This window comes from Chrysemys picta, chromosome 4, assembly GCF_011386835.1.
Source record: "Chrysemys picta bellii isolate R12L10 chromosome 4, ASM1138683v2, whole genome shotgun sequence".
In the NCBI taxonomy this organism is placed as follows: domain Eukaryota; kingdom Metazoa; phylum Chordata; order Testudines; family Emydidae; genus Chrysemys; species Chrysemys picta.
In genome coordinates, this window is record NC_088794.1 from 98,075,341 (window position 1) to 98,090,981 (window position 15,641).

A 15,641-nucleotide genomic window follows, 5' to 3' on the forward strand; every position below is an offset into this window, starting at 1 on the left:
ATGGATCTCTAAGATTTACAGTGTAACTTCATTATAGTGCCATGATGGGTGGTAGATTGAGACAGATTTTGCTGCACTTGCTTATAGGCTGTGTCTACGGATGTAAGGAAAATGTACTATTTGAAATATTGGTTTTTTTTTTTACCTTTATAATAGTAAAAGGAAAAGCCAGGTTAGTAACTGTCTCTGATCTTTTTTCATTTTGAAACTGATATAGAAAACTAGTTTCTTAATTTTCATGTATTTATAAAAATATAAATTGTTTAAAAGATATACATGTTCTCTAAATTCAGAAGAAAACTTAGCAGTAGTTTCAAAAAGTAATGTTAAATACTATTTAAAAATTATTGATAGGAAGCTGCCATATTGATAGTTAGATGGAATGTAGGTCTCAGAATTATGATCCCATTTTAAATCCATAACAAAACTGGAGATTTCTAGAGTTATTTTTAGGCAATGTGGCTGTTGGGCCAAGTAATCTTGCCATCTGCGAAGTCATCCTTGTACAACCAATGAAATTGTTGTAAGGGTGTTGATTAGTTGTTACTTCTGATATCACAATGGTCTAGGACTCTTGGAATGGCATAGATACATGCCTTCCTGTAGCTATACATCATATGGGTGTAATATGTAAAGTCAAATGTCTGAGCACTTAAACATTGGATGGTAACAGACAGAAAATACCAGTGATGCCTGATGTGACTGGTGATAGATACCTTGAACACAAAAAACTCTTAATCATGCTTGTAGCTGTTTCAATTGCTTCACTCTGACTCAACAGATATTTTAGGCTTCAGAGTGACACACAGCGTGACAATTCTTTAATCTTCTTATATAGCTGAATATATCTGAAGTATTTTTCATATACATTAAAGCCTCGAATCCTCTTCCAGATCTTTGACTTAATTGGGTTTTGTGAAGGGTTAGTTCAGTTTTGTGGCTAGGTAAACTTAGGCCTGGTCTACACTAGGCGTTTATGTCGAAGTTAGCGCCGTTAAATCGAATTAACCCTGCACCCGTCCACACTGCGATGCTATTTAGTTCGACATAGAGGTCTCTTTAATTCGACTTCTGTACTCCTCCCCGACGAGGGGAGTAGCGCTAAATTCGACATGGCCATGTCGAATTAGGCTAGGTGTGGATGGAAATCGACGCTAATAGCTCCGGGAGCTATCCCACAGTGCACCACTCTGTTGACGCTCTGGACAGCAGTGCGAGCTCGGATGCTCTGACCAGCCACACAGGAAAAGCCCCGGGAAAATTTGAATTTGAATTCCTTTTCCTGTCTGGCCAGTTTGAATCTCATTTCCTGTCTGGACATCGTGGCGAGCACAGCAGCACTGGCAACGATGCAGAGCTCTCCAGCAGTGATGGCCGTGCAGTCTGGGAATAGAAAGAGAGCCCCAGCATGGACTGATCGTGAAGTCTTGGATCTCATCGCTGTGTGGGGCGATGAGTCCGTGCTTTCCGAGCTGCGATCCAAAAGAAGGAATGCAAAGATCTACGAGAAGATCTCTAAAGACATGGCAGAGAGAGGATACAGCCGGGATGCAACGCAGTGCCGCGTGAAAATCAAGGAGCTGAGACAAGGCTACCAGAAGACCAAAGAGGCAAACGGACGCTCCGGATCCCATCCCCAGACATCCCGTTTCTACGAGGCACTGCATTCCATCCTCGGTGCTGCCGCCACCACTACCCCACCAGTGACCGTGGACTCTGAGGATGGGATACTGTCCACGGCCGGTTCCTCAGACATGTTAGGGGACGGGGAAGATGAGGAAGGAGATGAGGAGGGCGAGGCAGTTGGCAGCTCTCACAACGCTGATTTCCCCGACAGCCAGGATCTCTTCATCACCCTTACAGAGATCCCCTACGAAGCGTCCCCAGCCATTACCCCGGACACAGAATCTGGTGAAGGATCAGCCAGTAAGTGTTGTAAACATCTAAACATTTATTTTTAACAAAACAGGAATATTAACAATTAAAAGAATGGGTTGTTCATGATTAGTGTGCCCTAGGCGCTTAACGGTTTAGTAAGGGGCAGTGCAAGTTTTGAAAAGAAATCTAGCAATGTCCGGTTTTCAGTGATTGTCCTGCACAAGCCGCTCTACTGTGTATTCCCTGCTACTGCAGCTACAGTAAAATGCGGTCTATATGTGCGGGGATAGAGCAGTAATCCTCCTGGGACATCTCGATGAAGCTCTCCTGGAGGTAACTTGAAAGCCGTTGCATGAGGTTCTTGGGGAGAGCGGCCTTATTGGGTCCTCCGAAGTACGACACGTTGCCGCGCCACGAGATTATCAGGTACTCGGGGATCATTGCTCTGCACAGCAGGGCGGCATACGGCCCTGGTCTTTGGAGGCTTTCCCGGAGCATTCTCTCTTTGTCGCTCTCGGAGATCCTCATCAGGGTGATGTCGGCCATGGTGACCTGCTTTTAATTAGGTAGGGGAATGTTAGTGTTGGGACTGCTTTCCCGTTCCTTTACAGAACTGTCACCGCTGGTTTGCAGCCACGCGGTGGAGGCGGGAGAGGGGCAGCCGAAAGGGATCATTCCCGGGGACAGCCGCGAGGGGGTGGGACAGGGGCAGAGTTCCCGCTTGCCGGATTGCTGGCAGCAGGGACTGACATTGATTTAAATGTGAAATGAGGCCAGTGGTAATATAAAAGTTTTAAACTGCCACAAGTGTACGGCTTACCATGTCTGCCTGCAACAGAAATTCCGTTGTGCTGCCTCGCTTCTCAAATGTGCTGTTCAAGACCCCAGGCACAGAATGCGAAGGCCGAGAATTCGACCTTGTGCTGAGTGCGCATGTGAAAGGTGCTGTGCATGGTCTTGTTCACAGAGAAAGACTATGTTCTTTGTTCACAACTACATTTATCTTTCAGAGGAATTCACTCCCTTTTTCCCATTTCCACAGCCCCGTCTGCGACTGTCTCACAACCTAGCCTGGAATCACACTCCCAGAGGCTAGCGCGGATTAGGCGTAGGAAGAAGAGGACACGGGAGGACATGTTCTCTGAGCTTATGGCCTCTTCCCAAGCCCAGGCAGCACAGCAGACCCAGTGGCGGGAGAACTTGACCCGAATGCACCAAGCCAACATGGATCGGGAGGAGAGGTGGCGGCAGGAAGACCAGCAGGCGACTCAAACGCTGCTTGGACTACTGAGGGAGCAAACGGACACGCTCCGGCGCCTTGTGGATGTTCTGCAGGAACGGAGGCAGGAGGACAGAGCCCCGCTGCAGTCCATCTCTAACCGCCCTCCCCCGCCACCAAGTCCCATACCCACCTCACCCAAAGTGCAAAGAAGGAGAGGCGGCAGAGTCCCTGCTAACTCTCACTCCACCCCTGCAGAGAGCTCTAGTAGCAGAAGGCTCTCATTTCCCAAAATTTGAAAAGTTCTTTCCTTCCCGCCTGACACAAGCCCACGTCCAAGTTTCACCTCCCAATGCCATGTGTAGTTGATAATAAAAAATTCGTTTCTGTTAACTACTGTTTCAATCATGTTCTTTTGGAGGAGGAGGGGAAAGGGGGTTGGAAATTGGACAGGACAGTCTCCTTTGGCAGGGTACATAGTCGGGGGCAGGCACAGCAGCAGGGCACATACACAGTGCAGTGATGCAGTGACTAGTTGCCCCGGTTAGTCTGGGAGGTTGTTTTGATGTAATGTTGGGGGGGGTGGGTTGCTCTGTGACTTTGTGGCGGGGGAGGGCAGTTACAGATCTTAAGCGCCGGTCCTTAGACAGGATCACAGAGCCACACAGCATGGGATCTGTAACCGTCCTCCCCCTGCCACAAAGTCAAATAGACCTCCCATACACACAGTCCCGATCAGGAGGGGTGACAGGCTCCGTTGAAACAAGCATCCCACCGCAGCGGAGCCTGTCAATCCTTGAGTTTAGAAGCTGCATTCGCATCACAACACTAGACCCGCCCCGCACCACAGTCTGCGTCCCAGTTTTAAAAAATTCCCGCTAAAACAGTATTAAAGAAAACGGTGTGCTTTAACAAAGTAGAACTATTTTTATTTCGACACGTGTGTTGGAGGGGGGGTGAAGGGGGTATGTAACTGGATAGGATAGTCAACATTACCTGGGTAAAGAAACGGGGGCAGGTTTAGCTTCTCAGTACACAAACTATAAAATCACAGGTTACCCTGCTCACTCAGGAACTTTGCTTTCAAAGCCTCCCGGATGCACAGCGCTTCCCGCTGGTCTCTTCTAATCGCCCGGCTGTCTGGCTGTGAGTAATCACCAGCCAGGCTATTTTCGTCAACCTCCCACCCCGCCATAAAGGTCTCCCCCTTGCTCTCACAGAGATTGTGGAGCACACAGCAAGCTGCTATAACAATGGGGATATTGGTTTCGCTGAGATCACAGCGAGTCAGTAAGCTTCTCCATCTCCCCTTGAGACGGCCAAAAGCACACTCCACCACCATTCTGCACTTGCTCAGCCGGTAGTTGAAGAGTTCTTTTTCAGTGTCCAGGGCGCCAGTATAGGGCTTCATGAGCCAGGGCATTAGCGGGTAGGCTGGGTCCCCGAGGATGACTATAGGCATCTCCACATCCCCAACAGTTATTTTGTGGTCCGGGAAGTAAATACCTTGTTGCAGCCGTCTAAACAGACCAGAGTTCCTGAAAACACGAGCGTCATGAACCTTGCCCGGCCATCCCACGTAGATGTTGGTAAAACGTCCCCTGTGGTCCACCAGTGCTTGCAGCACCATGGAAAAGTATCCCTTTCGGTTAATGTACTGGGTGGCCTGGTGGTCCGGTGCCAGGATAGGGATGTGAGTTCCATCTATGGCCCCACCGCAGTTTGGGAATCCCATCGCTGCGAAGCCATCTATGATCGCCTCCACGTTTCCCAGGGTCACTACCTTTGGCAGCAGTACATCAACGATTGCCTTCGCTACTTGCATCACAACAACCCCCACGGTAGATTTGCCCACCCCAAACTGGTTCGCGACTGACCGGTAGCTGTCTGGCGTTGCAAGCTTCCACAGGGCTATGGCCACTCGCTTCTGTACACTCAGTGCAGCTCGCAACCGGGTGTCACTGCGCTTCAGGGCAGGGGACAGCAACTCACAAAGTTCCAGGAAAGTTCCCTTCCGCATGCGAAAGTTTCGCAGCCACTGGGATTCATCCCAGACCTGCAGCACTATGCGGTCCCACCACTCAGTGCTTGTCTCCCGTGCCCAGAATCGCCGTTCCACGGCATCAACATGACCCATTGCCACTGTGATGTCCTCGGCGCTCGGTCGCCTGCTTTCTGACAGGTCTGTGCTACTCTCAGACTTCAGGACATCACCGCGGTGCCGTAGCCTCCTTGCCTGACTTTTCTGCATCTGCCTCAGGGAAACCTTTATGATAAGCTGCGAGACGTTGAGAGCGGCCACAACTGCAGCGATGGTCGCAGCGGGCTCCATGCTCGGAGTACAGTGGCGTCCGCGCTGTCAATGACTGGAAAAGCGCGCGAACTGTTTTCCCGCCGGCGCTTTCAGGGAGGGAGGGCGGGAGTGATGGACGGATGACGACAGTTTCCCAAAAGCACCCTCGACTCATTTTGTTACCCAGAAGGCATTGCCGGCTACACCCAGAATTCCAATGGGCAGAGGGGACTGCGGGAACTGTGGGATAGCTGACCACAGTGCACCGCTTCGAATGTCGACGCTATCACCGTTAGTGTGGACGCACAAAGTCGAATTACTGTCCTTAGTGTGGACACACACGTTCGACTTTGCAATATCGATTACAAAAATTCGATGCAAGTAAAATCGAACTACTCTCGTAGTGTAGACAAGGCCTTAGTGAGGTAGGGAGTTTTTGGTGGTTTTAAATCTAGACACACCTATCTTTTGGCTAGAATAAGAAGAGACCTGTCTGAAGTTTAGACCTACAACACACAAGCATACAAAGCTTTACTCACTTTACACACTTACTTGTGTGGGTAAGGATTTGCATGCTGTCAGACATAAATGTATCTTTGATTCTGTGTACTGAGGTACTTTTGATTGACAATATTTCTAAATTTTATTACTTCCATTCCATCAATAAGATAGTTGCAAAAGGTGTGGTGCTGTTTAATATATGATTTGGTTTATAAAACAAAAATGTCATTATTGCTTTTTACAGTATAATCACAATTGCAGGTTGCATCAAAGATTAACCTCATATTCTTGCACATATTTTCCTCTAAATATGATTGTGAAGGAGATTATTTGGGGGTCACTGACTTGCAGAGATGAGCAGAATCAAAAATAATAATAATAAAGAGAGGGACTCTCCTTAGAAAATGGTCAGTCTGGGTTATTTTACCTTTGATCTTAACTATACACACTAACAACATTTATTTTGCTTCCTTGACATTTTGGCAGTCTCTATAAATATAAACCTTTTAGATTATTGTTGAAACTTTCAGTGTAGTTTTTTAAAAAATATTAAAATAAAGGAACAAAATAATATATAGACTATGAAACAAGATGACACAAAATCCTGTCTAATAGTGTATTTTCCAACACACCTCAAAATATATTTTTATTCCCATTTAAGAATTGCAGCTTTGACAACAGCAGACATTTGACAGCAGCTGGACATCTCTCCAGCATACTTTTGATAATTTATTTTTGAACATATAATACAACATTTGGTTATAACAAGTATTTTAAAATTGATCTTGCATGAATATGTTCAGTACATAGCAACAATCACGAATCGGAGTGAAATGAAACCCTTGTTTCAATGCACTCATTTTGCAAGGATTTATTCAAACCTGTTATTTCCAACAAGATTAGGGCTCTTTTTTTATATTTACGTTTGTTTCTGAATATTTGCAAGAAAAGTATACTCTGCTTTCACAAATTACATTGTCAGTTTGGAAGTAACATAACAGCCAAGTCAGTGCGGTTCCATGTGACAATTTATACACTTTATTTAATGAGTGAGTTTACACATTTGCAAATGATTTTAACATAACCATAAACTTTGACTTAACATAAAGTCATGTTTGATTTAGTGTTGGTGAAAGCTATTGAACTGACAAGGCTGGAAAATGAAGTCCTCTTTATCTACAGGACAAGATCCAGGCAAGCGTCCCACACACAATACCCTGCAGTGTGCTCAACCCTGACTGTGGAGAGAGATGACTTTCTTTAGGGGGATCAGGGATAGTTCATTCTCCACGGCCTATATAGTTCTTGGCTTCTCTGCTGAGTTTTCCAATTAGAGTGAAGTGTGGTGGTGAATTTCTAATAGTTGAGCTGGAACTAAGATCCAGCAAACTCCCCTCCTAATAGAGGGGCCACCAAACTTCGATAAACAGTTTTTAAACCCTGCTGAGCTGTGCTGGATTCAAACTGCTCACCTACAGGTGAAAAACTCTCTATCCAGTGAGCAATACCATGAAGCATCTAGTGCTCCAATAAGTGCCTATTTAAGAAGTGTGTGTGTGTGTGTGTGTGCACAACAAAACTGTTAAAAGAACATTAAAGTTGCAAAGTTAAGTGCTCAAGTTAGAAAATACCAGATGTAAGATAATATATGAAATCTTAATTCTGCCCTTTTGCATTTATGCATTGTAATAATCTTTCACTGCATGATCACATACTATTTATTCTTCACCTGGGTCATCAGCAGGGTTTCAGCCAGTGCCCTTCAGAGCCACAGCACAGGTTTCTTATCATTTGAACTTCAGGAGTAAATAACTGGTAGCAGAAGTTGACTATCAGCTTCTATGTGGACCAACCCCTTGATTCACCTTTTGCCAGTGGATTCCTGAACTGTGTGTGAGACAACAATGGAATGCTGAGTGCCAGAATTTGTAGATTCTCTTCCAGTCTGTGGACGGGGAGTGTGGTTTAATGGGTAGGTCTGTGGTTACAGCCAGCATAGCCAAACATACAGATTTGGTTCATTTCTTCTGAAAGGCAGTGAAGTTACTGGAAATGATCTGGATCTGTTACATTAGAGATTTAGGTTCTGTTCCCAGGTAGGAGTATAGACCTTGCTCAGTAATATGGGTTGGGAACTGCAAAAATTTTAATGGTGGTTTGTGGAAAAAGTGAAACTAGGATTCATGACCTACAGGCTTCTAGACCTGTACGACTTCCCCAAGGCCAGTAAGTACTTTATGGGGTAGGATCTCCTCACTTACACTCATTAAACAAAGAGTTGAAATTTTACTTGAGAAGCGAGACACTGCCATCAGTTGTGTGAGTGCCATGCAGGATACATGGAAAGTGTAAACTTGAAAGCAAAAAGTTCAATTTTAGATTTTATGTAACAATGTGAAAATTACTTCAGGCCTGCTGAGTATCTCTCAGTGAGATTACTTGTGTATAAGTGTTTCCAATAATGGAGTGTATATTAAGACAAGATTTATCTAGTGGATTTAATGAATGGAAGATGAGGTTGACAGTTATAGGAATGTGGCTACATAAACTAGTGGTGTGTACAATTTTGCCCTAATCCTGCAGGGGTCGGCCTACATCCTACATTGTAGGATCTAGGCCTTGACTCAGTGTTTTGTTTTTTGCTTAATTACGCATATATGAAAACAACTCTAAAATAGGTATCCGTAATCCCTGCTGCCCACCTACGTAGCCATTATCAGTTGGCAATTTCCTGTACGAATCATGGTGGAGGTGATTAGAAATAGGTCAAAATACTTAATTTACTTGTCCATTTGTAACTAAATTACTAAACTGTTTTCAACCACACGTTGTAAATTGGATCTATTTCTAGGTTTTCAGTTGTATGTTCCATTTTAGTCCAAAGTATACTTTAACTTGTGACTTATAAAATCAATCTCTATATTTGTGTGACAATGTCTTCTTGTAAAAATGGGGTTCTAAACATAGGCACCAACTTTCCCCGGTGCCGGTGAGTGCTCGTGCCCCCCACCTCTGGCCCCACCCCAACCCTTTCCCCGCCCCTGCCCTGCCCCCATTCCAACCCCTTCCCCAAGTCCCCGACCCAACTCTGCCCCCTCCCTGCCCCTATTGGACCCCTTCCCCAAATCCCTGCCCCGGCCCCGCCTCTTTCCCGAGCACTCCACGTTCCCCCTCCTCCCTCCCTTCCTCCCTCCCAGAGCTTGCCATGTGAATCAGCTGTTTCGCGGTGCAAGCGCTGGGAGCCAGGGGGAAAAAGCAGGCATGCGGTATGCCCAGGGGAGGAGGCAGAGGCAGAGCGGAGGTGGAGGTGAGCTGGGGTAGGGGGGCGGGGCAAGAAGCTGCTGGTGGGTGCTAAGCACCCACCAATTTTTCCCCGTGGGTGCTCCAGCCCCAGAGCATCCACAGAGTCGGCGCCTATGGGGTTCTAAATAGGTAAGCTACCAGCCTGTTATATCTTCACAGAGGTGTGTTGCGGGGTACCATTATAAAACCTTTTTTCCATCTGTGAAAAATGTCTAAAATATGACAACCATATTATGAAATATTTTAGTCATTTACATTTATTTTTTGAAAATCTGTACAAGAAGTGTGAAATGCAGATAACCACTTAATCGCTGGGGTTTTAGGGCTATAATCTATCCTTGCTTATGCCCTATATTTGCCTTATATTTATGTGGAGTCTAAATTAGGGATGTAAATAGCGGTTAAAAAAAGTGACTGTGTAACCGATTAAAATTTTATCGGTTAAACACTTAACTGGGGAACTTGGGGTGCGGGGGGTGCTGCAGCACCCCCACGTTTTATGTGGGGCTCCACTGCCCAGGGCTGGGTATCCTGGCCGGGGACTCCACCGCCGTGGCTGGGGACTCCGCTGCCCGCCACCGGCCCCCACTGCGACTGGGGTCCAGGCTGCCGGCCCTGCGCCTGGGGACTCCGCTGCTGGCCCCTGCGCCCGTGGTCCCTCCCGGCTGCTGCACCCGGGGTGGGAGCAGAGTCCTGGGCTCTGGCCAGCAGCAGAGTTTAATCTGCTGGCATGCCCCTGCGGCCCCGGGGAGGGAGGGCACGTGGCTCCGCATGCTGCTTTTGCCTGCAAGCACCGCCCCCTCAGCTCCCGTTGGCTGCAGTTCCCCATTCCCGGTCAATGGGCACTGCAGGGGTGGTGCTTGCAGGCAGGAGCAGCACACGGAGACTCCAGCCCCCTTTTCCCCCAGGGGCTGCAGAGGTGTGCTGGCCACTTCTAGGAGCAGCGCGGGGTCAGGGCAGGTAAGGAGTCTGCCTTAGCCCCGCTGTGCCGCAGGACTTTTAGTGGCCGGAGATTGTGATTGATTGGTAGAGGCTCCTGGATCGACCACTCAATCGCTTTTACTGTTTGGTGACCACTGATCTATACAGTGTAAAATTAATGCAAGTCTGATTGAACTGCCATCATTCTGAGTGTGCATTCTGTTTTGGCTTCACATATTGTACAGTGCAGAATTTGTCCATATTACACAAGTACCCTTTGCCGTTGTTAGGTTAAAAGTTCATGAATTCTTAATCTGCTTGCAGGACAAAAAGGCAGAATGTATGTCCAGGAGATATAAGTAGGGTAGGGCAAAAGACTAGGATAAGACTTTTGTCTGATTTGTTATATACAGTATTATCTTCAATCTATCTGACTCAATTTGTGACTCAATCACAAATGAAGTTATTTGAGGACTCTCTTGTACATTTCTGGTTTTAAGGGAAAAAAATACCTTTAATGAACACCCTCGTAAAAATGGATTTTTTTTTGAGGCTGTGTTGTCATTCATTTTGGGGAAAATCATCCTGATGCAACCCCATTAATCTCAGTATCAGTTTGCCAGGAATGAATTTGGCGCACTAAATTAAAAGCTTATATGGCTTCCCAAGAGGAATTTAAGTTGCTGTGCTATTAATATACCTCTTGTGTTTCTATTCATGCTTAGAACAGCCACTCAATTAATACAAACCAACCTCCCTACTTACCTTCCTTCATAAAAGTTTCTGAATGCCCATTTTATTTCATGAACCATTACAAGTATTAAGATCAGAAGCCACTTTCTGTGTTGTTAGTGTTTTAATATTGTTAGTATTATCATAGGAGCCCTAGTCATGGACCCAGGATCCCATTGTGCTAGGCACTGTAGAAATACAGAAAAGAAATTCAGCCCCTGCCCAAAAGGTATTACAGTTGAAGTATAAGATAAGAGACATCAGATGGATACAGACAGACAGGGAAGTACAAGGAAACAGTGAGACAACAATTCAATTGTACTGAATTTATTGAGACAGATGTTTTTATATTGTAAGTTCTATGGGGCAGCGCGTTCTTCGTGTAGCAAACTTCACCTATTTTGAATCACTTTCTATAAAGAAATGTAAAGTTTATAAGCACAGTGCTATATACATAATATTCAATAGGAATCCAGTTTGTAAACCTTTTGCCTGGGTAACTATATGGCTAACTACATCATGCAATCTATGCATGTTTGTGGATGGATAGAATTGTTACCACTGGAAAATCCAGACATACTAGCAATGCCTTATAACTGGATGAAATAAAGGGAAAAGGGTTATGGAAACCTGAAACTTCCTGATGGGTATAATATTTAAAGTAGAGTACAGAGCAATTGCAGTGCCAAGGAAAAAAATAGCACATGATGAATGTGGTTTCAAGGCGTTTTAAAGAGGTAATTATTGCACAAAATAGGGAAAGATGACGATACAGGAGATGAGTATATAGGGATAGTGCTGAGATCAGATAGAGTGAAGTCAGAAAAGGAAAAGCATAAAATCAGTTACAGTACTTATATATTGCAAAAGTTGGAAAAGAAAATGAGGAAAAAGTACTATAGGGTATAAAAGAAGCAAAAGAAGGACAAAGTAAAGTATATCAGCAATATAATAGGGAGGAAGAACAGAAATGCCCAGAGAAAGAGAAACTGGAAATATACTCAAGCTACAGTGGAAGAGCCGGGAACATATAAGTACCTAGAAAGATAGATAAAATGCTTCAGTCTTCTCTCAGTAGTATAATATAAAGAGAATTCTAAGAGGGACAATGACAACTTCTATAGGTTATCAAATACAACTATTTAAAATAATATATTCCCATTTGGAAGATCGCTCTTTAATTTTCAAAGTTGTATTAAAAAGCCTTGAGTTCACAGTGTTTGTTGAGTGTGAGTGTATGTGTGCACGCCAAGTGTGCCACGACTATGTGCCTGCCCCTTGGTGAGTGGTTGAGTACAGGCAGGATGTTATGGATTGCTGTTACATTTTCTCCATTCCTTTTTGCTCATGGTTTGAGCCAAAACTCAATACTTAGGCTCCAGTCAAGAGGAGAGTGCTGGTTCCAGGGAATTGTCTAGCTGGAAACCCTATTCAATTCATTTTAGGGCCCTCATTCTTGAAGCACAGGTATCAGCATGAACTTGTCTGTAAGAAAGTGGCTGAACCAAATGTCTGGCACTGTTTTTGCTTTCTTCTCAACCGCCATACCTTTCCCAACTCAGTGCGCAAAATCTGTGTGTGAAGGGGTGTCTGTACCATGGGGAATATGGGAAGAGTTATCCAGCTTTGCTACAAATTGTCCACAGCTGCCTGCCACTTTCACAGGGATTGGCAAAGGATTAGGTTGGGATCAAAGGTGGGGAATCGGCGACACTAATCTCTTCCAAAAGGGAGCAGGATGATGGAGTCTGAGGGGAAGTGAAAGATGCTCTTGGGCAAGGGGGCTTTGAAATAGCACAAGCTCTTGTGCAGTTGATGAGCCTGAGGCAAACCTGGCTCATTTTCATCCCCCATGTACGGACCTTTGGAGAGCTTTGTTGACCTGGCTTAGTCCTTAAAGGGGGAGGGTGTAGTTTTTTTGTTTTATTCATCTGCCATAACCACTGCCTGTTGAGCATAGCTTAATTTTCTGCTTTATCTCCTGGGATTGTGTGACTAGTCTTTTTTCATACCATTCCTCACCCAATCCCAGCTGCAAAAGTCGCAGAGGCTTCCTCAGGCTATGTCTACACTACACAGCTTTTAGTGGCATGGCTGTAGTGACACAGCCATGCCGCTAAAAGGTGTGCAGTGTAGCCGCTGTTTGTCGTCTCTCCTGCCAACAAAAAACTTCCACCCCCAACAAGCGGCATTTGCTGACAATGTGCTGTTCACATTGGTGCTTGTTGCGGCAAAACGTTTGTCTTTCGGGGGGAGGGGAAGGTTAACACCTCTGAAAGGCAAAAGTTTTGTCGTTCAATTGCCAGTATAGACATAGCCCTAGAAAGACTCCTGCTTTGAAACAGGAGTGGATTAAAGCGCATTTAGTGTCCTGCAGGCTAGTGTCAGGTAGATTTACATCCCAGCTTGCTATGAAGTGTTTGCATGCACAACCCCTATATCTGTCTTGGGGATAAATAGTAACATTCTGGGTTGAAGACCAACATCATTGATAAGCTACATATTCATGATAATATTTTTTAACAAGTTAAATGAACACAGTAAACTAAAAAATCACTCTTCTGTCTGAATTTTTCTTCCTATTTTTGTTAAATTAACATGTAAACTTGTTTCTACTGAGATTAGAGAGAAAAATATTTTTCTTTGTTTTTTCTTTTTTTTGTTATATTGTACATTTGATAACTTTGTGTACATTCATTTAGTTTTTCCTATTGTTTGTGTGTGTCTTTAACACAGTAAATGAGAGAGAAAATATTTTTCCTCTCAAATATATTTCCTTAAAAAAGGAAATATAACTAAAAAACATCCCATGAAATTGACTGGGGACTTTGGGGCAAATGTGGTATTGAAACTACTTTAAATTCATTTTTCAAACTGACTAGATGTCAAGCTGATGGTGATCCTTTAAAGTTGCAGCTATTTGGAGATATTGCTTTAAAAAAGTGTAAAGATAAAATTCTTTGTTTGCTTACTTAAGGTCACATTATTTAAAAGTTGACCTTTTAAGGTAGTTCTTAGATTTTGTTTTAACTTGTATGATTATTGGACATTCTGGTATATTTAGGGGACACATTTAATACTGATGTCTTCTTGCTACCAAGGTAAGTAACAAAAAAGTCACTCTGAATAGGTAGGTGAGAACAAAGTGTGAGGTAGAAAGAAAGAGGTTTATATTTATGGATGTATGTCTTAGGCAATTACTGTACTAATGGAGAAAAATAGCCACCATGTAGAAATAATAAGTAAATCTAGTCTCTGAAGCGTCACTGAGCAGAAAAAGGAATATTTAAAAATATATGTATTTGATAAAATCAGTAGTAGTTTTGAAGATAAAAATACACGTTAAAGTAATCTGAATGTTGGATTTGTAAATGTAATTAGTGGCAGAACCTTTTTTAGACCATGCTAATGTATTATTGTATGTATTATTACTTCTGTGAAGCACTATATTGGAATTGCAAATGGTCTAAATTTATATTTTTTTAAAGTTTCTCCATTCAAAGGTAAATTTGAGCCTTGTACCTAGAGAATTAGGCTGCACCATTCCCATTAACACTATGATAATTTTGTGGTTTATTTCTTAAAGCTCAAAATGAAATTTTAACTTCAGTGCGCTGCTTACTTGAGCACTTACTTTGGTATTTAATGTAGCTGATGGAAAAAGACCCTGAAAAATAGAATCTCATTTGGAGTTATCTCCCTATTTCAGCTGAAATTAAATCCATGCTAGTTTTCTGGAAACTGTCATGGCTGGAGTAAGAAGCATAGGCTCGTCTTTTGATTATGGCTTGACGGGAATAAATGGTACAGACAGCTCTGTGTATGGTAGCTAATTATGGTGCTAGAGTTGTCTGAGGTGGGTCTGCTTTATCTGAATTTTGGAAGATTCTTTAATAAAGTGATAAGCAACAATAGTAGAGGCAATTTGTATTGGGTGTATTTGGCCAAGGGCCGTCAGCCAACCAAAAAATGCAATCATACCTTATTAAAGCATGCCCAGGCATGGTTTACTATTGAAATGTGTCTCCTCATCTTTAAATAGTGGGGATTAGATTGGATTATATATTGGGCATTTCAGCCCAAAACATTTGCTTGCCCACAGCAAACCATTCAATCTAGAGGAATTGATCAGGTGGCTTCTCCTCAGTTAGTGCGGCAGGTGGATTTTGGATCTTTATTTTTTTGAAATCATAGCTGTGCACTAGCTCCTAGCAATGCAGATCTGGCACCACATCACCAAAAAAAGAGGTAGTTCCTTAAACTTGTTTTAGAGTTTTTATTTGATGATCTGGGATTAAGGGGAGGGAAAAGATAATTTACCGAAAGCTCACCCAAAATAGTGGAACGTGTGTATATAAACATTTTCTGTTATTGGCAACATGGTATATCACAGTGGCTCTTGACCGCTTCCATGTCATGATTCCATGACCCAAAATTAGAGCTGCCACTTCCTATTTGTGTGTACAGGCTTTAATATTTTGGGTGGAGGATCCAGAAGATGTTTGCATAAAAACTAAATGGTGGATGAATCTTACTTATCTCATCATTTAAATGTCACAGGCTGATGATGATGATGATGATCCTGAATCACAAGAAGAAAAAAAGGATGAACTGAGAGGCTATTCAAAAAGAAAGATAGTCTCCAACTGGAACCGTTACGAAAGTGAAGGTGCTGAGAAAGAGGCACAAAATGAAAGTGGAGAATCTCAGAGGGGAACGGACTTCAGTGTTCTGCTTAGCTCAGCAGGTAAGGATGAAAAAATCACATAAAGTATTGGTTATGCATGAGTTACA

General features: G+C 43.7%; 3 protein-coding genes across 5 annotated transcripts in view; 2 read left to right on the plus strand and 1 right to left on the minus strand.

Annotated features, from left to right (window-relative positions):
* CHRM5 (cholinergic receptor muscarinic 5) overlaps positions 1 to 15,641 on the minus strand; it is an 82,230-nt gene that overhangs the window by 34,238 nt on the left and 32,351 nt on the right. The window lies entirely within an intron of this gene.
* Positions 1 to 15,641, plus strand: part of AVEN (apoptosis and caspase activation inhibitor) — a 181,438-nt gene that overhangs the window by 22,322 nt on the left and 143,475 nt on the right. For both annotated transcript variants that reach the window (XM_005303983.5, XM_065595387.1), the window contains one exon: positions 15,408 to 15,594. In XM_005303983.5, coding sequence (XP_005304040.2) covers positions 15,408 to 15,594 — 187 coding nt within the window. The remainder of the gene's footprint in view (positions 1 to 15,407; positions 15,595 to 15,641) is intronic.
* LOC135983430 (uncharacterized) lies at positions 1,217 to 3,490 on the plus strand. The gene is made up of 2 exons (XM_065595384.1): positions 1,217 to 1,926; positions 2,921 to 3,490. Exons 1-2 carry the CDS (start codon positions 1,350 to 1,352, stop codon positions 3,394 to 3,396), a joined length of 1,053 nt encoding a protein of 350 aa, XP_065451456.1. The 5' UTR covers positions 1,217 to 1,349; the 3' UTR covers positions 3,397 to 3,490.